Below are 24,831 nucleotides of genomic sequence, written 5' to 3' on the forward strand. Positions count from 1 at the left end.
GCATGAGCTCCAATGTACCTATGAATGCCCAAGTGAATGTTCCCCAGAGCATAATGAAGCCACTGCCAACTTGTCTCCACCCCACAGTACATGTGTCAAGGAGCTGTTCCCCTGGAAGACGACGGAATCGCACCTTTCCATAGGCATTATGAAGAAGATATTGGTATTCATCCGACCATGCAACGCTCTGCCACTGTGCCAACGTCCAGTGCTAGTGATCACTTGTCCATTTCAGTTGTAGTTGCCAATGTTGTGGTGTTAACATTGGCATATACATGCGTCGTTAGCAGCGGGGGCCCATCATCGGGCGTGTTTGGTGCACAGTGTGTTCAAACACACTTGTAATCTGCCCAGCATTAAATTCTGAGGTTAGTTATGCCACAGTTTGCCGCCTGTTCTGTTTTAACAGGTATCCCAGCCTATGACATCAGACATCTGTAATGAGGGGTGGGCACCTAACCCCACAATGTATGGACTTCGTTTCACCTTGGTTTCACCACCTATTGAAGACACTCATCATAGCACCCCTCAAACATGCAAGTCATTTAGTTTCTGAAATGTTGGTGCTGAGCCTCTGGGCCATCACAATCTGCCCCTGGTCAGACTCAGTTAATCATGTGCCTTCTCCATTCTGCAAATGGACAGCACATTCACTGATACTACATGCACTGTACATGTGTCTGACTAGTAGTCATCCCTCGTCAGGTGATTCTGCTAGACACCTGGATGCACTTGTATCAATAGTAGGTTGGTGGTCATAATGTTCTGGTTGATCAATGTATACCACATACCCAAAAGCACAGTTTCAACATCCTTGTGTGGTGTGTTAGATACGGAGCATGAAGGCTCGTTTGAAAGCTAATATACTCACTACTGCATCCCACATAGTTAAATAAAATGAAATATAGAATTTTGGAATCATGATTTCTGCAAGTGCACTAAAAACACTATAACAAAGTTTGTGATTGGATAGTGATGTTCCTGCATGAAAAACTACAGTCAAGCTGAAATGATAGTTCCTTTTTCAAATTCAATGATCAATTGTTTAGGTGTGTTTATATTTCCAGTAGTAGAGTCTGAATATACTGACAGTATAGTATTAATTATCATCATTTGTATAATAATGTGAGATCCTGAGAAACTATAAATAATCTTTCATTAAGTTCTTAATAATACTTGCTTACTCATACACAAATAATATACATGCATCAGATAATCGAAATATTATGTACTTTCACCACATAAATGAACCATTTTGTGCTGATAATTGCAATGGCAAAACCTTTAGCTATTAGCAACCTTGCATGTAGGAAGGCGATACACTTCTGTTAAAATACACCACATGCTGTCTTGTATCTGGGCAAATGGCATTTAGAATAAAAACATACACATGATGTTGTCAGTATTCTCTATATAGAATGAAATGTTTCACCACATCACTTTGGTTTGCTGGAGCCATGTCCAAGGTGATATCCTCAAAATGCTCCATAAAGAGGTTGCTACAGCTGGAGCTAATGGGCTTCCCGTCATGACGCCGTCCGTCTGATTGATATATTATCCACCATGTAAAAAATACGATGGCACCAGGACATCAGGGTTTGTGGCTCAGTAACAGGGAAGATTAGCCTGCTCCTGAAAAGACATAATATCAACACAGTCTTCAGGCCCCCAGCAAAGATCTGTCAACTTATGAAGCCTGTGAAAGATGATGTTGGCCTCAGAACACCTGTAATACATATGAAAGGTGTTTCCGCCTTTGCTATCCCAAAATATCAGATGTAGCAGAACATGCTCTGGAAAACTGATACCGAATTGCCTTCGAGGAGACTGCTGTTATGAAACAAACCAACTTCTTCTGTGATAATATAACAAACTTAGCAGCAGAGATCAGAATATCTGACAAGACCCTCAATAAAAACAGTGGGCTGCAGCTGGGTATGGGCTGGGATTCTGTGATTGGGGAGATGAAGTGGGCACAGTGATCATGCTATATTATACTGTATACCATATATGGTGCAGTATTAAAAACCAGTGATGTCACTTGTGACTTTGTGGGTATAGCACTACACAGCTGGAAACTTGAGAATGTTTTAATGATGGATATCGCTGTGAGAGCATGAGTTTGTACATGCCTCATTTATATGTTGAATTAAGTGTAGGAATATTTTCTAAAGATACATAAACGAAAGTGACACACTTTTAGTATAATTTATATTGTTTATTACTATACTGTACATCTGCCATGTAATTTTCAAAAATCGTCTGTTTTGGATGCCAGATGGGCCTGCAGATGAAGCACTATTATAAGATTTTTAACACTTCATCATATTCACTACATAGACATTTCGAATGTTTATTATAGATTTTCCAATAATTAAATCTCAACTGGGGCTGTGTTCCTCATACAGCCCACAATTTCAGGAAATGCTCAAACTACTGTAATTTAGTATTAGTTTTTGTGTTTTCGTAAACAAGGTCGCTCCTTGTATAGTTCAATAAACTGTACAATAGTTGCTAACAACGTTTTTTGTTAGACATTTTAAGTACTATGAAACGCACATACAGCAAAGTTGTTTACACGAAAATAAAAAAATTGCTATTGTACTTCAGGATTCAAACATGAGATGGCTGTCGAAAGACAATAATCGCTGTTGTGGGAGGGAAGTGGAGTCGCCAAGTTAAAGCGATTTAACTTTGGTGGCCTGGCTAAAAGTGTCACTCGAATGGCGACACAGGAATTTGGCTGTTTCCACATGCAGCTTCGATGATGCCACTTGAGTGACGGCCAAGTGACGTCCCTTTTGTTGCATGTAGAAACACGACTTCTATCGCACAAATTCTCAATATCACCCCTACACGTTTACTATTACTGCGCATACAGAAATAATGAGCAATAATATTGCCCGTCCGGGACCGCTAACGCAAAGTGCGTAAGCTACAACGAAACTGGTCGATCGACCGATACGGTGGTGACTTTCTGCGTGCGTAGGGGCCTGCCATGACCTGCAGTCAGCTGTGCAGTAGAGGTGGCAAAAAATAACGTAACTGATAGAAATAACCGGTTACTGAGAAGTAACGGTTATTGTGATAACTGAAATACAGCAGAATTTTTACCTAAGCTGGTCTATCAGTCTCTGTTACGATATTCATCTACAGAGTAGGAGGAGGGGTCAATTGAAGTGTCCGATTCCACCCGTCTGCTTCGACGTAAAAAGGTGTTGTGGTGTGTGAATGTCATTGCGGCACGGTGTTTATGAGTTGGTTTGTGTGTGGGTGGGTGGGTGGGTGTGGGGGGGGGGGGGGCGGGGCTCGCCGATCTAGTTTGAAGTGCCGGAATTTGCTGGTGGTAATTAATTTTTTTGTTTCTAGCTGTGATGTTTTTTGTATTTATGGAGTATTGAATGTGATTTAATTTATGTAGGGATGATTGATTTGCGGACTTTTGGGATTGTGGTTTTATTTTTCGCAGTTGTGGGTGTTGGTTTTTTGGGATCAGTAGCTGTGGTGGACCCATATAGGTCACCGGAAATGACCGATTCCCATTTTCATAGTTGTACGTGTTGATGTTTTGGTATCGTCATCTGATTTTTACCTATGTAGGTAAAGGGAAAAGTCCGAGTCCAATTTTCGTGCTTTTAGTTGTGGGCATTGATGTTTTGGTATGGTCACCTATGGTTGACCTATAGTGTTCAAGGGAAGTGTTCGATTCCTGCAGATTTTTGTTGGTGTGGCAGAATGCTGTATTCTTTTTTCTTTTTGTTCTTCATTTTGTGTTTTGGGATCATGGGGTGTTTTTTTTTTTTTTTACTAGCTTCTCCTCACCCTAAAACCCCCAACTTCCCGCAGTTGTCCCGTTGGTCCGATTATATTTTTGGTGGGAGATCTTATTGTATTATCCTTAAGTATCTTCGTGTTTGTTGCCATGTGTATGTAGTGACGTCCTAGACACACTTAAAATAGCAATTTCCGGCATATTGATGATCATAAAGTCTTTCAAACACACTGTAAACCATGCTTTATCTGAAACCAAGTTTTTAATGGTTGCTGACTTGCTGGCAGTTTATTGAAAATCCATGTTCCTGAATATTGGACCCCTTTTGGACCAAGGTAAGTGATTTTCGGTCTTTATGTAGATTGCTGTTCCTATTTCTAGTACTGATATTATGTATTGAGCTATTGGTTGGAAATACCTGTAACAAATTTCATTAAGGAATAAATATACTAGGAAGCAGTGGTTAGAATACAAAGTTCCTAGAACAGGTTCCTACATGATGTTTTTGAATTTATACCACAAACGATTTTTATTACACGCTTTTACATGCGAAAAACATTTGCTATGTTTGATCAGTTACCACAGAATATGCTCCCTTATGAAATAATAGAGTAAAAAAATGTGGTATGCCCTTCCCAACTGAATTTATTATCGAGTTGTAGTCCCATGTAGTCCCAGAAATGTAACGCTGTCAACCTTTTCGATTTGCATGTCTTCATATGTTATAAACATGCTGTAGCTGGAGAAATGGAGCAGTTTCCAAATCTCACATAAAACTTAGATTAGAGTTCTCACACTTTCCCCGATAGGACTATCTTTTACAGCACAGGAATAAACGAATCTGCCACATTAGGTAGATTTTTTGTTGTATTACAAGGCTGTACACTTTATTCTATTATGTGAGCAGCACAAGAAATTAAGCTTATAATTTAACCTACAGTACTCAGTTTACATATTACTTCATACCTAAAAAACACGTTGTTAACATTTTACTTAAACAGTGCTGTGGCGAAGTTCCGCGTACTTTCTGTTGCAGCTGCGAAGATAATATTTCTAATAGCGACCGATAACCTACAAACATATAGTATGAAACACTAATAATCGTTCTAACATCAACTAAAATGTACCCAGTTATAATAACCTAAGGTTATGACACGATTCATACTACATTCCTGCCATTTCACACTACTCGCAGTTATATTGATAACTAAACTGATGGATTCCAACTACGTCGTTATTTAACTGTAGCTCCTCGGAGTATTCGGTATTTGCTAGCGAAAAATAACTTGGCAGTTATTAGTAACCGTTAACTATAACGGTTATCAAAGAATAACTGGAACTGTGATAACGGTTACTCCAGAATAACCGTTTGGACAACCTCTACTGTGCGGTTTGATTAATCGGTGTCGTTGCTCGATGAGAGCGAGAGTGTAACGATCGAAATCCTTTTATCGATTGATCGATTTCAATTAGTCGGACAGATGTTTATGGCAATGTTTGGACTGTGCTTTGCGTACACAAAGTAGAATTGAAGGTTTTCTGTGTCGGCTATAGTTTCTTGCAAACCAATCAAAAGCTCTATCACGTGAGGTTCCAATGAAAGAGAGAATTGGCCCAAATTGTGGCTATTACAATTTCTCGTGAAAAACTGAAGAAAATAAACATGTGGCGGTGCATATCAACTGCGAAACTTAAATCATTTGTCACCGGAGTTCGACCACCGGGAAAGGTACTCAAAACGTTCAGTTAGCACATAAAGGTGTTGTTTAAGTACTATGTCTTTAGGGAAATTAACTGTGATGCAAATACCTATGTCCTAATGAATGAGTCAACTTCAGTTGTACCTATGTTATTCGTAGAGTACCTGTAAATGTAGGGCTTAATTCTCTTGTAAGCCACGTTGTATTGTTGAGGAGACTGCTGCTGACTAGAATGATATATGATCTTGGTGCAGTTCGTTTGTTAGTACTGAGAACGTAAGATATACTACTCATGCCGTACGACAAAACAAGGAAATTTAGCTAAGCATCTGGTATAAAGTGTTTGACTGGAGATAGGATTTAAATATTAAAACATTTAGGACAAGAACCGAGAGTAGAATAAATTTGGATGGTTCTATAAGAAAACCGAAAAGTAAGGTTTTAGTCCATGATAACAGTGCAAGTTTGTAAGACGATGACATATGTTTCATTATTTGATGGATTTCTGAAAATATGTATTACTTAACATATCTGCACATTTAGGCAGAGAGGAAGGATGTATAAAAACTTATACACACAAATATTCTTCATGTAGGGGTGAGATTTTAAAATGAACTACTACACATACAGCAGTGAAACAGGTATTCAGAAGTATTAAAACAGAGATTTTTGCAGAAATCAGTTCATGTTCTTGTTGACAGGTGTGTAAAAATATTCTTTTATAATTTTTGCTGTAGGCAAAATAAATATTTTTATGATACTGCACAGTTACAAAACAAGGTAGAACAGTGACATTACATTATATTGACACTTGTTCCATAGAACATGAATATGACATTTCATAATAAGGTGGAACATGTCAGTTTAACAAAAGTTTTCATTGTACAGTTTTTTTACTGTTTCATATCTAAAAGTTCATCTATTGAGTAGGAGAAGGTGTCATTCAGAAATTTTTCAAAATTTGTTTTTAAATGTTGGTTTGGCTATCTGCCAGACTTTTAATGCTATTTGGCAAATGACCAAAATTGTGTGGCAGCATAATTCATCCCTTAATGTGCCATAGTCAGATTTAACCCAGAATTGTGAAGATCATCATTTGTTATAGCTATGCAGATCGCTATTATTTTTTAAATGGGATGAGTTTTTAATAACAAATTTCATAAGTGAATGTATGTATTGCGTAGGTACTGTGGATATCCTGATTTCCTTAAATAAAAGTCTCCAACGTGACCTTTGGTGGGCTTCCGCTTTTATCCTGATTATACGCTTTTGTGCAATGAATACTTTGTCTCAAAATGATGAATTTATCCCAATATATGATGCCATATGAAATCAGTGAATGAAAATAGGCATATTAGATTAGTTTAGTGATATGTTTATCACCAAAATTTGCAGTAACCCTAATAGCATAAGTAGCATCAGACCTATTCCCTTTTTTTATGCAATGGTTTAAAAATAGCATATTTCAGTCTGTCTGGAAAAAGTCCACTTTCAGTGAGCTACTAAATATGTGGCTGAGAATCCTACTTGTCTGCTGAGAACAAGCTTTTAGTACCCTGTTGGAAATGCCATCAATTCCATGCAAGATTTTACTTTTGAGTTAATTTTTTATTTTCCTAATTTCAGTTTTATAATATTCCATAGGTATATAGCCTTGCATTTCATAATGAATAGCCTAATTCTATTTTCTGTACATTTAAAAGATGATTATGAAAAATATCTTCTTCTTCTGAGTTTTTGTTAACAACATTCCAAATTGTCCTGATTTTATTATAAGAGATGCTAATCTCCGACATAATGCACATACTTCTGAGCTTTTTAATAACTTTTCTTAATACAGTGCAATAGTTTTTATTATGTTTGACTGTTTCTGGCACGATATTCCTTCTAGCTATAAGACACAGTTCCCTTTTCTGTTTACAAGATATTTTTATCCTCTTGGTAAGCCTTTAGATGGTTTCTTAATTATGTTTCACTGTTTTCTTAGAGAAACTGTTTTCAAATATACTCACAAAGGTACAGTGAAATAGGTTAAATTTTAAATTGGCATCAGATTCCTTGTCCACCTCATCCCAGTCTAACTGTTGCAAGCTTTCCTTAAAATTCACAGTTGTTAAATTGTTAGTTGGAAGCACTACTTTTGAGGACTGTTTGGCATTATTGTATGGAGCTATGTAATATACAGTAACTAGCTGTGCCTCATGATCAGACAGACCATTCTTAACAGGAAAAGCTTTTATTTGATTAAATTTATCTTGATCTATAAAAACATTACCCATCCTTTGCCACCCAAATAGGAAAGTCAATAACTGACTTCAAAGTGAAAATTCTAACCAAGTAATATTTCAAGGTCAAGCTTTCTATCAGACTCTTTCAGAAAATCTGTATTAAAATCCCCACAAATAATAATTTGCTTTCCTCTGTCTGGCAGATAGCACAACAAAGAATCCAAGATTTTCAAAAATAGCAGAAAATATCCCAATGGGGACTAATACACTGCTACAATTATAAAAGTATCCTCATCTACACTCCTGGAAATTGAAAAAAGAACGCATTGACACCGGTGTGTCAGACCCACCATACTTGCTCCGGACACTGCGAGAGGGCTGTACAAGCAATGATCACACGCACGGCACAGCGGACACACCAGGAACCGCGGTGTTGGCCGTAGAATGGCGCTAGCTGCGCAGCATTTGTGCACCGCCGCCGTCAGTGTCAGTCAGTTTGCCGTGGCATACGGAGCTCCATCGCAGTCTTTAACACTGGTAGCACGCCGCGACAGCGTGGACGTGAACCGTATGTGCAGTTGACGGACTTTGAGCGAGGGCGTATAGTGGGCATGCGGGAGGCCGGGTGGACGTACCGCCGAATTGCTCAACACGTGGGGCGTGAGGTCTCCACAGTACATCGATGTTGTCGCCAGTGGTCGGCGGAAGGTGCACGTGCCCGTCGACCTGGGACCGGACCGCAGCGACGCACGGATGCACGCCAAGACCGTAGGATCCTACGCAGTGCCGTAGGGGACCGCACCGCCACTTCCCAGCAAATTAGGGACACTGTCACTCCTGGGGTATCGGCGAGGACCATTCGCAACCGTCTCCATGAAGCTGGGCTACGGTCCCGCACACCGTTAGGCCGTCTTCCGCTCACGCCCCAACATCGTGCAGCCCGCCTCCAGTGGTGTCGCGACAGGCGCGAATGGAGTGACGAATGGAGACGTGTCGTCTTCAGCGATGAGAGTCGCTTCTGCCTTGGTGCCAATGATGGTCGTATGCGTGTTTGGCGCCGTGCAGGTGAGCGCCACAATCAGGACTGCATATGACCGAGGCACACAGGGCCAACACCCGGCATCATGGTGTGGGGAGCGATCTCCTACACTGGCCGTACACCACTGGTGATCGTCGAGGGGACACTGAATAGTGCACGGTACATCCAAACCGTCATCGAACCCATCGTTCTACCATTCCTAGACCGGCAAGGGAACTTGCTGTTCCAACAGGACAATGCACGTCCGCATGTATCCCGTGCCACCCAACGTGCTCTAGAAGGTGTAAGTCAACTACCCTGGCCAGCAAGATCTCCGGATCTGTCCCCCATTGAGCATGTTTGGGACTGGATGAAGCGTCGTCTCACGCGGTCTGCACGTCCAGCACGAACGCTGGTCCAACTGAGGCGCCAGGTGGAAATGGCATGGCAAGCCGTTCCACAGGACTACATCCAGCATCTCTACGATCGTCTCCATGGGAGAATAGCAGCCTGCATTGCTGCGAAAGGTGGATATACACTGTACTAGTGCCGACATTGTGCATGCTCTGTTGCCTGTGTCTATGTGCCTGTGGTTCTGTCAGTGTGATCATGTGATGTATCTGACCCCAGGAATGTGTCAATAAAGTTTCCCCTTCCTGGGACAATGAATTCACGGTGTTCTTATTTCAATTTCCAGGAGTGTAGTTTAAGCTGACACACATATGCTTCTATATTCTGATCTACACAAAATTTTTTAGTTTCTAAATTTTTCGCATTGTTATATATTTAACATATATGGTAACTCCTCGTCTCTCCATAGTGTCTCTACTTAATGTGCTGAAGCTTATACCCACCTACATTTACCTTTTACATATCTGTGACTGTATGATGTTCAGACAAGTATAGTTCATCTATTCTACCCTCAGTTTCTAAATCTTCTAAACAAATAAGAAGCTCATCTACTTTGCTTGTTATATCCCATGCTATTCTAATGCAATATACTAACATTTTTCACTGTGTTTTTACGAGAATCTTATGACATACTAACATTATTTTTCATCATACTCTAATGAGAATCTTGTGATATTTGACCTTCCTTCCTTAGCTTCTCACTAAGCTTAAATTCATATTCAGGTGGAGGCCGTTTAACTCCTTGTCTGTCCATCCAGATTTAGGTTTTCCTCATTTTCTCTAAATTATTTAAGACAAATTCTGGAATGATTCATTTCAAATGGACATGGTTGATTTCCCACACTTTTCTTCCCCAGACTGAGAGTGTGTTCTGCCTCTAATGACCTTGTTGCCAATGGGACATTAAACACTAATCTTCTTTCCTTCTTTGCGATTCTACCTTTAGAAAGAAACAATATGTTGTGGCAATAGTGATACAAGTTCCTAAAATATCCATATGGAAGAAATCATCCAAAGATTATATTTGAAAACAATCAATTATTGACAAAATTATTTAATTAGAGAGACGCAAAATCTACTCACCAAGCGGCGGTAGAACACACACATAAAAGATGGTTGTAATTGGCAAGCTTTTGGAGCCAGTGGCTGCTTCTTCAGGCAGAAGGGTTGAAGGGGTAGGAAAAGGGGCAAAGGAAAAGGACTGGGGAGGGGTATATTTTGGGAATGTCACCCAGAACCATGGGTCAGGGCAGATTTACTGTATTTACTTCTCCTTTCTGTACAGTGAGTCTCCCCTGACCCATGATTGTTAGTGATTTTCCCAAAATCTACCCTTTTCCTTCACCCCTCTTCCTTCCCCTTCTGCCTGCAGAAGGAGCCTCTGGCTCCGAAAGCTTGCCATTTACAACCATCTTTTGTGTGTGTGTTCTGCCGCCGCTTGGTGAGTAGATCTTTTTATCTGTATAATTAAATAATTTTGTCAAAGATTATGTTTGGTTCTTCAATTTCACTTCAGTAGAAATTTTCTCCAGCCAGGTAATTCCATGTCAATTCAACACAGAAAAGTAACATTTTTCCAACCTGATCATCTCAGACTTCTTTCAAATGCGGTACATCCAGTAATCCAGATAAGAAATGGACAACTGCCAGTTTGCGGAGGTATGTGACACCTGTGAAGAAAGTTATTGATCTGCAAAGATTTGAAATCACATCTGATTAAACATAAATGACTATAATTGTGGCTTTAATCCAAATACAGCAATGAAACCTGTATCAATGAACAGATAATGAATAGAGATTTACATTTATATCAACATGGCGGGTTATTAGAATTTTCATGTTCAATATTGTTCGCCTGAACCGTAGACCTTGAATATCTCTTTTTTGAAAAATATTGCTCCAATATGCTGCTATAAATATGGTTACTATCAAGGTGGTACAAAGGCATCATGGTATTCAAAAGTGTCATTCATAAGTAATGCACAAAAATATTGCTTATGCTATTGTAGCATGGTATTATAAACTGTTTAACTTCAGTGAAGGGTGGGTTAGTTACATGTTCCATGATTCATTTTGCATGATAGATCATAATGATGTGGAACGAGTCATTTTACATTCACATCTCAAATTAATTTATGTAAGGTTACATTCTGAACATTTAATAAGTTGTTTTTTTTCCCCTCTTTCTTTCACAAAAACAAAAACGATATACAGATGTTAGTAATTCGTAACTACCACCTTTTACACATTACAGTAATAGGAATTCTTCTACGGAATAGGAGGAGTTGTCAAGGAGAAACTTAAGCAATTTGTTATCAAACTTTACTTTGTTGCATGTCAGGTGCTTTATGTAACTGGGTAAATGATAAAAAATTTTGTTACAGTTTTTAAATCACTGGTAAAAGATCAAACATTTTTGTTGCGGCATTGTGCACTCCTTTTTGTGCTAAAGACAACTTTAATGTGGAATAACAAATGTCATTTTTTCTTCTGATATTGTAATTATGCACCTTCTTTTGAACTGTAGCGGGTTATTTACAACAAACTTCATGAGGGGATAAATGTACTATGAAGCAGCAGTCCGAATGCCCAACTCTTTAAACATATGTCTACAAGTTGATTGTGGGTGAGCACCTTTGCACAATCAAGACTTTCTCTTAAAGATGAGTTACTCCAGAAGATTTTTCCATATGACATTATTGAATGAAAATATGCCAACTTACTAATTTGTCTCTCCCTAAAATTTGCAATGATTCTGAGTGCATATGTGGCTGAGTTCCAAAGTACGTTTTTCCAATTTAAATTCTCATTAGTATGGAGCCACTAAGAACTTTGAAGTTTCCAACCTGTTTATTATATTCTCACCATAGGCTACATTTATCATTGGTGTAGTGCCACTAGATGTGCAGAACTAAATATGTTGTGTCTTATTAAAATTGAGCATGAGACCATTCACAGAAAACCAGTCAGTGATACTTTTAAGAACTTTGTCATTTTTTCCTTTTTGTGTACATATGCTTGGATTCATTACAAAAGGAACTAATCTGCAAAAGGAACTGTATACTAGATGGAAGACAGTTCATGTATATGAGGAACAGTTGTGTACCTAAGATTGAATGTGGAGGAACCCCATTTGTGATTTCTCCCCAGTCAGAATTATGACCCTGGACTATATTTCTTGACATACTAAGTACAACTTTCTGCATTCTTTTGGTTAGATATGACATTTTCCATTGGTCAGCTACGTTGTAGTGGCACTGCCATTTAGGATAGGGAAAGTTAGTTTTGTGCGATATTCAGAGCATGAGTTACAGCCAGATGTGGGCTGGATTGCAGTAAGTTACGCATACCAGCAGTTGCAAAGGCAAATAGAGGCCACAGGGGCATAGGACTGCCGGAGAGAGCACACACAGCAGTTTCCATGGCGCAGGTCACAGGCAGAAGAGGTCCACTGGCCAACCTAAGTGTTATGCATACGTGACATGAAGCGGCACGTTTGACAAAACAGAGGCGTACAGCGGAGTATAAATTCAAGTGTGGCAACTCGCCTGGATGGTGGGGCGTATCGCACTGCTGGGCTACACGCAGCAACAGATGGGGCGCCAGCATCCCAGTCCACGGCGGGTCATTGGTTTGACCCTCTGAGGCCGACATGGGGTCCGTAGCCAGCCAGGGTGGGTCATTCCTCAGCTTGCTACCATGGGCAGTCACCTTGGCTCCCGACACACGCTGGAGACTTCCTGGGGTGAGGGCCGCAGAGAGTGGATGCTAGATAGCAGGCGCTTGTTGGTTGCCGCGATCTCAGCCACGCCGGCGAGGAGGAGGACGCAGCTGGCCGCCTGCGGCTCACACCAAGCAGCACTGAGTCGGCTGCTGGCACAGCCATCCTGGCAACATCGGAACTCTGTGGGCCGGCCAAAGCTGGCACGACACAGCATTGCATTGCACAGGCCGCTGAGGTGCTGCCTCAGCATTGCGGGACCCTGTGACTCAGACCAAGGTGAACGGAGCTCTGTAGTGGAAGCACATAAATCTTTGGAAAGTTCTCGCCGAATTTTAATACGGCAACTCCTGGCACCCACCCACTACATTTGGTGTCTTCCCGCTACATTTGGTCATCCTGGTACATTTGGTGGCAGAAGCCGCCACAACAACACTATCAATCCCAGAAAGCATCAATTTATCTTGGAGAATTCTGTGACTCATACAGTCAGATGCCTCACAGAAAATACCAGTTGGCACTATTTTATCATTTATTTAATCATGTCAGAAATTCTGTTCTTGAATACATCATTTCCTCAAATTGTGGAAACTGTCAGCAGTGAAACACGTCAGTAGTTATTGGCATCTCTCTTACAATCTGTCATAAAGAGGGGTTTAACAACAGCATGTTTCATGCTCTATGGAAAAATGCCTTGAGTTAGTGATGTTTTATACATTTCAGATTAGACTGGGCTTATTACATGGAAACAAAATTTTAATACTCTATTGGAAACACCATCAAAACCAGATGACCTTTTATTTTTGAGAGAATTTATAATTTTATTAATTTCAGAAGGAGAAGTTAGTGATACATTCATATGATTGAATTTTATGAAAGTTACATTTTTAACATACTACTGTGGTTTTGCTCTTGAACTGTTTCTTCCTATGCTTTCTATTATATTTAAGAAATGATTATTAAATGCATTTGCTACCTGTGTCTCATCATTTATAGCCTTTCCATTCACTTCAATAGTGATGTCGTCCTGTTCCGTGGCTGGTTGTCCTAACTCATTTCACTACATTCCATTCAGCCTTATGTCTGTTCTCGGAAGTACTGATTTCTGACATTATGTTCATTTTCTTCGATTTTTTAATAACCTTTCTTAGTAATTTTTAGTAGTTTTTGTTGTGTGCAACTACTGCAGGATCCCTACTTGCTCTTGCCAAAATATACAATTTCCTTTTCCCTTCACAAGATGCTTTAATCCTTCTAGTGATCCATGGTTTTTTTTTACATGGTTGTTTAGTGCCCTTCCTGATTAGATTATCGAGCGAGGTGGCGCAATGGTTAGCACACTGGACTCGCATTTGGGAGGATGACGGTTCAATCTCTTGTCTGGCCATCCTGATTTAGGTTTTGCGTGATTTCCCTAAATTGCTCCAGGCAAATGCCTGGATTTTTCCCTTGAAAGGACACAGCTAACTTCCTTCCCCATCCTTCCGTAATCCCATGAGACCGACGACCTCACTGTTTGGTTTCTTCCCCCAAAAGAACCCAACCCAACCATGATTAGATTACATGGAAAGCTATTTTCAAATAACGATATGAATTTATCATGCAATAGATTAAATTTTGTATTAGCATTTGGTTCATTATAAATTACATCCAATGTCCTCTCCTGCAAACTATCCTTTAAAACATTTGCCCTGGAGTCATTAATTATTCTAACTGATTTCCATTGAGGAGTATCCATACCGTAAGGTGCTGTGCTATTTATCCTAACTGACTGTGCATCATGATGAGAGAGAGAGAGAGAGAGAGAGAGAGCATTTGTTACTGGGTAGACAGTTATTTTCTCACATTGAGAAACATCGAAGAAAGCATTATCAATTAGGGTCCTACTGTCTTTATCCACCTGTATTGAAAGTTGATTACTGACACCAAATCATGGGATCCAAATAAAATTTCCATTTATTTTTCCTATCACAATCCTTCAGAAAATCTACATTGAGTTTACCACAGTCTATTAACTGCTTGCTGCTGTCTAACAAATGGCACAGTAAAGAATCTAGATTCATCATGTTGTTGTTGTTGTTGTTGTGGTCTTCAATCCTGAGACTGGTTTGATGCAGCTCTCCATGCTACTCTATCCTGTGCAAGCTTCTGCATCTCCCAGTACCTACTGCAACCCACATCCTTCTGTATCTGTTTAGTGTATTATCTCTTGGTCTCCCTCTACGATTTTTACCCTCCATGTTGCCCTCCAATACCAAATCGGTGATCCCTTGATGCCTCAGAACATGTCCTACCAACTGATCCCTTCTTCTAGTCAAGTTGTGCCACAAACTTCTCTTCTCCCCAATCCTATTCAATACCTTCTCATTAGTTATATGACCTATCCATCTAATCTTCAGCATTCTTCTGTAGCACCACAATTCGAAAGCTTCTATTCTCTTCTTGTCCAAACTAGTTATTGTCCGTGTTTCACTTCCATACATGGATACACTCCATACAAATACTTTCAGAAACGACTTCCTGACACTTAAACCTATACTCGATGTTAACAAATTTCTCTTCTTCAGAAATGTTTGCTTGCCATTGCCAGTCTACATTTTATATCCTCTCTACTTTGACCATCATCAGTTATTTTGCTCCCCAAATAGCAAAACTCCTTTACTACTGTAAGTGTCTCATTTCCTAATCTAATTCCCTCAGTATCACCCGAATCAATTCGACTACATTCCATTATCCTCGTTTTGCCTTTGTTGATGTTCATCCTATATCCTCCTTTCAAGATACTATCCATTCCGTTCAACTGCTCTTCTAAGTCCTCAAACCTCAAAGTTTTTATTTCTTCTCCATAGATTTTAATACCAACTCCGAATTTTTCTTTTGTTTCCTTCACTGCTTGCTCACTATACAGATTGAATAACATCGGGGAGAGGCTACAACCCTGTCTCACTCCCTTCCCAACCACTGCTTCCCTTTCATGTCCCTCGACTCTTATAACTGCCATCTGGTTTCTGTACAAATTGTAAATAGCCTTTCGCTCCCTGTATTTTACCCCTGCCACCTGTAGAATTTGAAAGAGAGTATTCCAGTCAACATTGTCAAAAGCTTTCTCTAAGTCTACAAATGCTAGAAACGTAGGTTTGCCTTTCCATAATCTATTTTCTAAGATAAGCCGTAGGGTCAGTATTGCCGCACGTGTTCCAATAGTTCTACGGAATCCAAATTGATCTTCCCCGAAGTCGGCTTCTACCAGTTTTTCCATTCGTCTGTAAAGAATTTGCGATAGTATTTTGCATCCGTGACTTTTTAAACTTATTGTTCAGTAATTTTCACATCTGTCGGCATCTGATTTCTTTGTGATTGGAATTATTATATTCTTCTTGAAGTCTGAGGGTGTTTTGCCTGTCTCATACATCTTGGTCACCAGATGGTAGAGTTTTGTCAGGACTGGCTCTCCCAAGGCAGTCAGTAGTTCTAATGGAATGTTGTCTACTCCCGGGGCCTTGTTTCAACTCAGGTATTTCAGCGCTCTATCAAACTCTTCACGCAGTATCGTATCTCCCATTTCATCTTCATCTACATCGTCTTCCCTCTATATACTCCTTCCACATTTCTGCTTTCCCTTCTTTGCTTAGAACTGCGTTTCCATCTGAGCTCTTGATATTCATACAAGTGGTTCTCTTTTCTCCAAAGGTCTCTTTAATTTTCCTGTAGACAGTATCTATCTTACCCCTAGTGAGATAAGCCTCTACATCCTTACGTTTGTCCTCTAGCCATCCCTGCTTAGCCATTTTGCACTTCCTGTCAATCTCATTTTTGAGACGTTTGTTTTCCTTTTTGCCTGCTTCATTTTTGTATTTTCTCCTTTCATCAATTAAATTCAATATTTCTTCTGTTACCCGAGGATTTCTACTAGCCCTCGTCTTTTTACCTACTTGATCCTCTGCTGCCTTCACTACTTCATCTCTCAAAGCTACCCATTCTTCTTCTACTGTATTTCTTTCCCCCATTCCTGTCAATTGTTCCCTTATGCTCTCCCTGAAACTCTGTACAACCTCTGGTTTAGTCAGTTTATCCAGGTCCCATCTCCTTAAATTCCCACCTTTTTGCAGTTTCTTCAGTTTTAATCTACAGGTCATAACCAATAGATTGTGGTCAGAGTCCACACGTGCCCCTGGAAATGTCTTACAATGTAAAACCTGGTTCCTAAATCTCTGTCTTACCATTATATAATCTATCTGTAACCTGTCAGTATCTGCAGGCTTCTTCCATGTATACAACCTTCTTTTACGATTCTTGAACCAAGTGTTAGCTATGATTAAGTTGTGCTCTGTGCAAAATTCTACCAGGCGCCTTCCTCTTCCATTTCTTAGCCCCAATCCATATTCACCTACTACGTTTCCTTGTCTCCCTTTTCCTACTGTCGAATTCCAGTCACCCATGACTATTAAATTTTCATCTCCCTTCACTACCTGAATAATTTCTTTTATCTCATCGTACATTTCTTCAATTTTGTCGTCATCTGCAGAGCTAGTTGGCATATAAACTTGTACTACTGTTGTAGGCGTGGGCTTCGTGTCTATCTTGGCCACAATAATGCGTTCGCTATGCTGTTTGTAGTAGTTTACCCACACTCCTATTTTTTAATTCATTATTAAACCGACTCCTGCATTACCCCTATTTGATTCTGTATTTATAACCCTGTATTCGCCTGACCAAAAGTCTTGTTCCTCCTGCCACCGAACTTCACTAATTCCTACTATATCTAACTTTAACCTATCCATTTCCCTTTTTAAATTTTCTAACCTACCTGCCCGATTAAGGGATCTGACATTCCACGCTCCGTTCCGTAGAAAGCCAGTATTCTTTTTCCTGATAATGACGTCCTTCTGAGTAGTCCCCGCCCAGAGATCCGAATGGGGGACTATTTTACCTTCGGAATATTTTACCCAAGAGGACGCCATCATCATTTAACCATACAGTAAAGCTGCATGCCCTTGGGACAAATTAAAGCTGTAGTTTCCCTTGCTTTCAACCGTTCGCAGTATCAGCACTGCAAGGCCGTTTTGGTTAGTGTTACAAGACCAGATCAGTCAATTATCCAGACTGTTGCCCCTGCAACTTCTGAAAAGGCTGCTGCCCTTCTTCAGGAGCCACACGTTTGTCTGGCCTCTCAACAGATACCCCTCTGTTGTGGTTGCAGCTACAGTACGGCCATCTGTACTGCTGAGGCGCGCAAGCCTCCCCACCAACAGCAAGGTCCATGGTTCTTGGGGGGGGGGGGGGGGGGGGTTCATCGTAAGTAGTTCAAAATTTCCCAGTGAGGATTTATATACAGTTAAAATTAAAAGTGAACTACTTTTCAGCACTTCTGTGTGCTGATCATTATAAAATCTTCTTGTCTCAATGTTTTTGAACTTGTTTCCTGTGTTATTACTGCATGAGTAAGCTGCAATAGTATAATCCTTTATATGTAACTTATCTAACCGTATGGTTATGTGGTGCTCAGACAGGCACAGGATTTCTATCTGTTCAGAGCTGTCTTGTTTTTCCACACAGACAAGAAGCTCTTCTACCTTATTACTCAGTCCTCTAATATTTTTATGAAATAAGTTAAGCTTACTTTTCTGTGTGTTATTAAGCATTTTGTGGGACTCTTCTGTTTGTTTTCACTTCTTTCAAAACAGGGTGCCTGAAACATGATTCCAAACTAAAAAAGATGCCCTGACATGAGAAAACACACAGACCTTGCTATGTGTAATGGTACCCCCTCCACTGCCCCGGCCCTAACCCCCTCCCCCAGTATATTACCTGCAAGAAGCTCAGCCAACCTATCTTTTCCTCTTCTGTTAGGTGTTCGCCATGTCTAGTATATTCCCGTCACCCAATTGTAACAACAGCCTTCACAACTCAGCGTTCACAGCAGTGTTCACCCAGGGCTGGTCATGGCACTGTAGGACCTCCATAATACATTTGTAGTTGATACTCCTATTTCATCTACGTCAGACCTAATGTTGTAATTACTGCTCTTAGCTAGGCTGTACCCTGACCCACCAACTATAGCTTGATCGTCTTTGCCAAAACTTTTGCACAAATTCCCTATGTCTTCTGTCACGTAGCTAAGGCTTCACAATACTTGTGAGTTGGCACCCTGTCCATAATTTGTCCTGTACCATCTGTCCAACACCCCTCGCATTAATACCACCTAGCAACAAGACACTTTTCTTCGTACTCTCTTTTGGTACCGACCTACATTGAATTTCATAGCTAGATGTCTGCTGCATGTTACTGTGACCTACAGCTGGAGGAGGCTTCCCCCCCTCCCTCCCCCCCCCCTCCCCCCCCTCTTCATGTGACAAGTCAACTTTATTCAACACTATTAGCTCAAATGTAGATGAAGTTGAAGAACAGTTCTCCTTTCACCCATTGCTTACTACCTTTACCCTGTTCCCAAGATTTTTCTCCCCTTCAACCTACCTGGTTCAAATTTTGCATGATCTAGCCCGGCCTGAAGGGCACAGGCAATGAAAAGTGGTTACATCTCATTTCACATGTCACCAGTTAAATTGTTTACGTTCACCATACTGATGCAGGGTGAGAGTACATCCATCTGACAGATAGTAAATGTGCTTTGGAGTTGGAATGCTGGTGTATTTAATTATTATATGAGTCTCTGTAGTAAGCTATAAACAGATGAACTGTAACCTGTGAATTATTCCAGTGAAATCCCGTACTTCAGCCTGAATAGTGAAGGAGTAATTCTCTAGAAAATCACAACCAACAAGATATTCACTTACTTCGATTTCTTCTTTAGCGATTTTAAAGATCTGTGACTGCTGCTGCATGACACATGAGTGTGGTAGGAACTGTTGTGAACTCGATGCAAATACCTCAATTAAATCATCTGTTGATTTTTTTTTTTTAGTCTCTAGAACTATCTCACCTTTAGTTAACAACACTTATATATAATTTCATCAGTGCAGTTCATATCAAACGGATAATTAGTCAGTCTTGTGAAACTTGGACAGTAGGAACATGCACCTAAAAACACGCTGGAAGTGCAGTAACAAATGCTACACAGTGCTTTTATGGTGGTGATGTTTGTTCTTCAAGCTTTCTCAGCACTTACACCTGTCAATCATTAAACTAAAATTCCAATGTGAGGTGTACAAACAAACAGCATTGATCCCACTGGTATAGGCAAGAACACAGTGCTTTCGCCACAAGTCACGAATTTTGAGAATACAGTGCTTACATATGGGTATGTATCTTCAAAATATGCATACATTTCCTCAAGACTGTGCAACCCTAGCTGCTTCCACTTACTTACTCTAATTCTACTTTCTCTCAGATACATGTAGTCTTTCCTTCTTGGCGTCACATGGCTCACTCTTTGATCACAGTGAAAATCATGTACATGTGGAATGGAGTTTTCACAACATGGTGTACCTGGCTTTCAATTTGGTGCTAGTAATATACCATGTTCTGGTGCTAACTGTTTTGCTCTTCTTATCATGTAATCTGAAGCCAAAAATCTTTTGTGGTTTTACTTATACTCCATCTCTTAGGAAGCGTTGTCAAAATATTTATTTTGTGACACGTACTTTATTTATTGCGAAACTTATCTTTCAGCCTGTCTGTGAGTTCTTTTTCTCCATTTTTTTTCCACACATTTCTTTTTCCACTTGTGCCACATACACATGCTACACCACTGAAGCATCACCTGCTACACGACTGAAGCAACCTTGTTCAGTTTTCGCTTTGAGTACTTTTTCCACAGACAGCAACCTCTTTCTTCACAGGGGATTCACCTAAAAACTGAAGACTAGTATTTGATGAAACCAGTGCCATATCTGATACTATTTCCATCTTCACTTTACATCTTCTCTGGAAGTACCTAGCACACACAGCTGAGGCAACACCTGCAGGAGTTGATGGGTTTTGTGATATTTGCTTTCAGCATTTGCTGTAAATTTTTCCACCTAGCAGTACATTAGTCTACTTGTTTACCACACACTCCTAAACAATCTTCAAATTCTTCTGTATCCTTGAAAGACCTCCATCTTTAAATGGATTGCAACAGTGCAGTTTAGACTTGAAATCCATTTTTTACAAACTATTGCTAAATGCTAACTCGCAGCACATGTACACTGCAGACCTCGAATGTGAAAATTCTTATAAGCCTGGTATGTTGCTTAGCAAGGTAAGGCTCTACTTGTCAGCTTTTCAGTGAAATGAGTTTCATTGCTGTATCTGGGTTAGAACTAGAATTATAATCTCTTTTGTTGAAAAAGACACATGTAAATTTCACCCAATTTCCAAACTTTGCAGACCTGTAACTTCCTTCACAGTTGTCATATACCTGTGAAAGCTGGTAGTTTTCCATCTCTTATCTGAGCCATTGGGTGCATCAAATTTGAATGAAGTCTGAGTGGATTGGGTTGAGTGCTGCATTGAATTGACATGTAATTACCCAGTCTGCACTGTGTGTGATGTAGAACATTGATTGATCTTCTTACTCAAAGAGCAAGAAGATATCTTTGCATTGTACTAGTCACAAATGATATGTGGCAGTGTATACATCATGGGTAAGTATTACCCTGCCCTTCTTCTCCCACCCCCACTGTGCTGGTTAGTTTGCAAACAATGCATGAAAGGATAACTATTAATAAGCTTCGGTATGTGCTCAGATTTATATTTTTGTTGCCATGAAAATTTGTGAAATTTAGCACACCCAAATGTAAGGAGAGGGCGGCAGGCTGTTACATTGCTTGATGCATCTTACATTGAGTGCTCTTGGAATTTAGGCAGTGAAGTAATCTAACAAAGTAACACAAATGTTTAATACATTTTTGTCAAACTAACAGAGATGGTATTTTTTTGCAAAATGCTTGTTATGTATTGTTTTGTTAAAATGATTCCAGATGTTTCAGCAGAAAAGGGAAAACTTCCCACCTGTGATGTTCCTTCAACAAACTCGACATAATGTTTCAACAGTTGAAACACGATTTCGTAAAGCACAGGATGGCAATAAGAAACTGAAACCGTTTGCATGGTTTTTGTTGGTGAGTGAAACTAACTTTTCAGATATCAGGAGCAGTGTATTATCTTTGTTCTGTAATATTTGAATGTTAATATTTGTTTCAAGTAGCTCGTGCCGATAACAACATTTGCACTTGGAACATGGCAAGTGAAACGCCGGAAGTGGAAGTTGGATCTTATTGCAGATCTTGAGAGTAGAACAAAGCAGGCCCCATATGATCTTCCTGAAGAGTAAGTGGCACTTCATTATATAAGTTCTCTCAGTATATGTGTATGTCGACATATGGATGGGTTAGTTCTTCCAATATTCACTGAATTGAGGCCTATGTCACATTATAGGGAGTCTTATTGATAATGATATGCTTGATTTGGGAGTACTCCCCAGATATGTGCGGCATCTGTGGGCTTCTCTTCCATGTCACCTTTTATGTACAGAGATAGAGCAGCTACACAGCATTTATCACAGAAAGTTGCAGTATAGTTTAATTTACAAAGAAGTCCTTAGGAGCAAACATTATTTACATATGAAACTTCCTGGTAGATTAAAACTGTGTGCCGGACAGAGACTCGAACTCGGGACCTTTGCCTTTCGCTGGCAAGAGCTCCACCACCTAAGCTACCCAGGCACGACTCATGCCCCGTCCTCACAGCTTTACTTCCGCCAGTACCTCGTCTTCTACCTTCCAAACTTCACAGAAGCTCTCCTGCGAAACTTGCAAAACTAACACTCCTGGAAGAAAGGGTATTGCGGAGACATGGCTTTGCTGCAGCCTCGAGAATGTTTCCAGAATGAAATTTTCACTTTGCAGCGGAGTGTGCGCTGATATGAAACTTCCTGATAGATCAAAACTGTGTGGCGGACTGGGACTCGAACTTGGGACCTTTCCCTTTCACAGGCAAGTGCTCTACCATCTGAGCACTTGCCCGTGAGAGGCAAAGGTCCCGAGTTCGAGTCTCGGTCCGGCACACAGTTTTGATCTATCAGGAAGTTCCATATCAGCGCACACTCCGCTGCAGGGTGAAAATTTCATCCTGAAAATTATTTACATATTTTGCAAAGGATTGTGACACAGTCAACATTCCTGCGTACTTTCTGCTTGTAACCCTTATTTTTGTGGCCAGAATAGATGTGAGATTAGCCACTTGTAGGTGAGATTGATGTGTATTCATCTTGTGCCATTATTTCCTTTTGTATGTACTGCATATGTAGTGCTTTAAGCAGACAAGTGTGTAATAATAGTAATGATGTCCCTAAACTGTGCAGCTGAAGACTAATTTAGACAGTGTTAGCTATTGTAAGTACTGGTATCAGAGAGTTATAATTGAGGTCATCCATGAGAATCTCTGCACCAAGACAGACTGTCATTAAGTTCTATTGCTAGCAGTCAGACTTTATTATCATATGTACCCCCATGTCTGAGGCCTTTAAAATGACTCTGTTACTATTTAATAGTGTTGGTAGAAAGATTCTGTGTCACCATGACTTTGGATGCAGATTTTGAGATAATCAATTGATAAATCATCTACTACACACGCGCGCACACACACACGCACACGCACGCACACGCACGCACGCACACACACACACACACACACACACACACACACACACACACACACACACAATTGTCCAGAAATTAATTAATTAACCTACAAGAACTTCTATGCACAAATTATTTCTTAATTGAACCAAAAGCATACTGCCGTACGGTACCAAGTTGCTAATCACCATATAGCAGAGATGCTGAGTTGCAGATAGGTACAACAGAAAGACTGTCACAAATAAAGCTTTAGGCCTGTAAGGCCTTCATCAAAAATAGATCACACACACACACACACACACACACACACACACACACACACACACACACACACACACACACAAATGCAACTCACACGCACATGGCTGCAGTCTCAGGCAACTGCAGCCACACTCCGGGAAGCAGCACCGGTGCATGATGGGAGTGGTGACTGGGTGGGGGTAAGGAGGAAGCTGGGCAGGGGGGGGGGGCGATAGTAAGGTAGGGGTGGTGGACAGTGCAGTGCTGCTGGGGAGTGTGCAGGGACGAAGTGGAGAGAGGGTGAGGCAGCTATGTGCATTCGGGAATTAAGACGTGGAGAGGTGGGAAGGATCCACATGGCACAGGCTGTGAAGCAAACATTGAAATGAAGGATGTCATTTTTGGCAGCATTCTTAGCATCTGGGTGGTCCACTTGTGTTTCTTGGCAACAGTTTCTTGGTGGCCATTCATGTGGACAGACAGATTGTTGGTTCTCATGCCCATATAGAATGCAGCACAGTGGTTGCAGCTTAGTTTGTAGATCACATGACTGGTTTCACAGGTAGCCCTCTCTCTGATGGGTTAGGTGATGTTTGTGACCGGACTGGAGTAGGTGCTGGTGGGAGGATGTATGGGACAGGTCTTGCATCTAGGTCTATTACAGGGGTATGAGCCATGAGATAAGGGGTTGGGAGCAGGTATTGTGTAGGGATGGACAAGTATATTGTGTAGGTTTGGTGGACACTGGAATAACACTGTGGGAGGATTGGAAGGATAGTGGGCACAACATTTCTCGTTTCAGAGCATGACGAGAGGTACTCGAAATCCTGGCAGACAATGTAATTCATTTGCTCCAGTCCTGGGTGGTACTGAGTTACAAGGGGAATGCTCCTCTTTGTCCAGAGGTGGAACTTTGGGAGGTGGTGGGAGACTGGAAAGGTAAGGCATGGGAATTTGTTTTTGTACAAGCTTGGGAGGATAATTACAGTCTGTGAAGGTTTCGGTGAGACCCTCGGTATATTTCAAGAGGGACTGCTCGTCACCGCAGATGCGATGACCACAGCTTTTCTGAATGGCGCAGGTGGGAACTTTCCCTGTATATATCCAACATTCCTGTAACCCTCCTGGCCTTAACCTTCGTTAGTCATTGTCCTCACCCAT

At 40.6% G+C, this 24,831-nt stretch overlaps 1 protein-coding gene across 3 annotated transcripts in view; it reads left to right on the forward strand.

Moving 5' to 3' along the window:
* Nucleotides 1–5,219: 5,219 nt before the first annotated feature.
* Nucleotides 5,220–24,831, forward strand: part of LOC124713078 (surfeit locus protein 1) — a 76,988-nt gene continuing 57,376 nt past the window's right edge. For 2 of the 3 annotated variants that reach the window (XR_007005630.1, XM_047242922.1), the window contains exons 1-3: nucleotides 5,220–5,501; nucleotides 21,772–21,912; nucleotides 21,999–22,120. Coding sequence is in view for 2 of the 3 variants with exons in the window: in XM_047242922.1 (XP_047098878.1) it covers nucleotides 5,436–5,501; nucleotides 21,772–21,912; nucleotides 21,999–22,120 (329 nt within the window). In the remaining variant the exon portion in view is untranslated. The remainder of the gene's footprint in view (nucleotides 5,502–21,771; nucleotides 21,913–21,998; nucleotides 22,121–24,831) is intronic. The other variant, XM_047242921.1, reaches the window with a different exon arrangement.

Source organism: Schistocerca piceifrons, chromosome 1 (genome assembly GCF_021461385.2).
Source record: "Schistocerca piceifrons isolate TAMUIC-IGC-003096 chromosome 1, iqSchPice1.1, whole genome shotgun sequence".
Taxonomy (NCBI): domain Eukaryota; kingdom Metazoa; phylum Arthropoda; class Insecta; order Orthoptera; family Acrididae; genus Schistocerca; species Schistocerca piceifrons.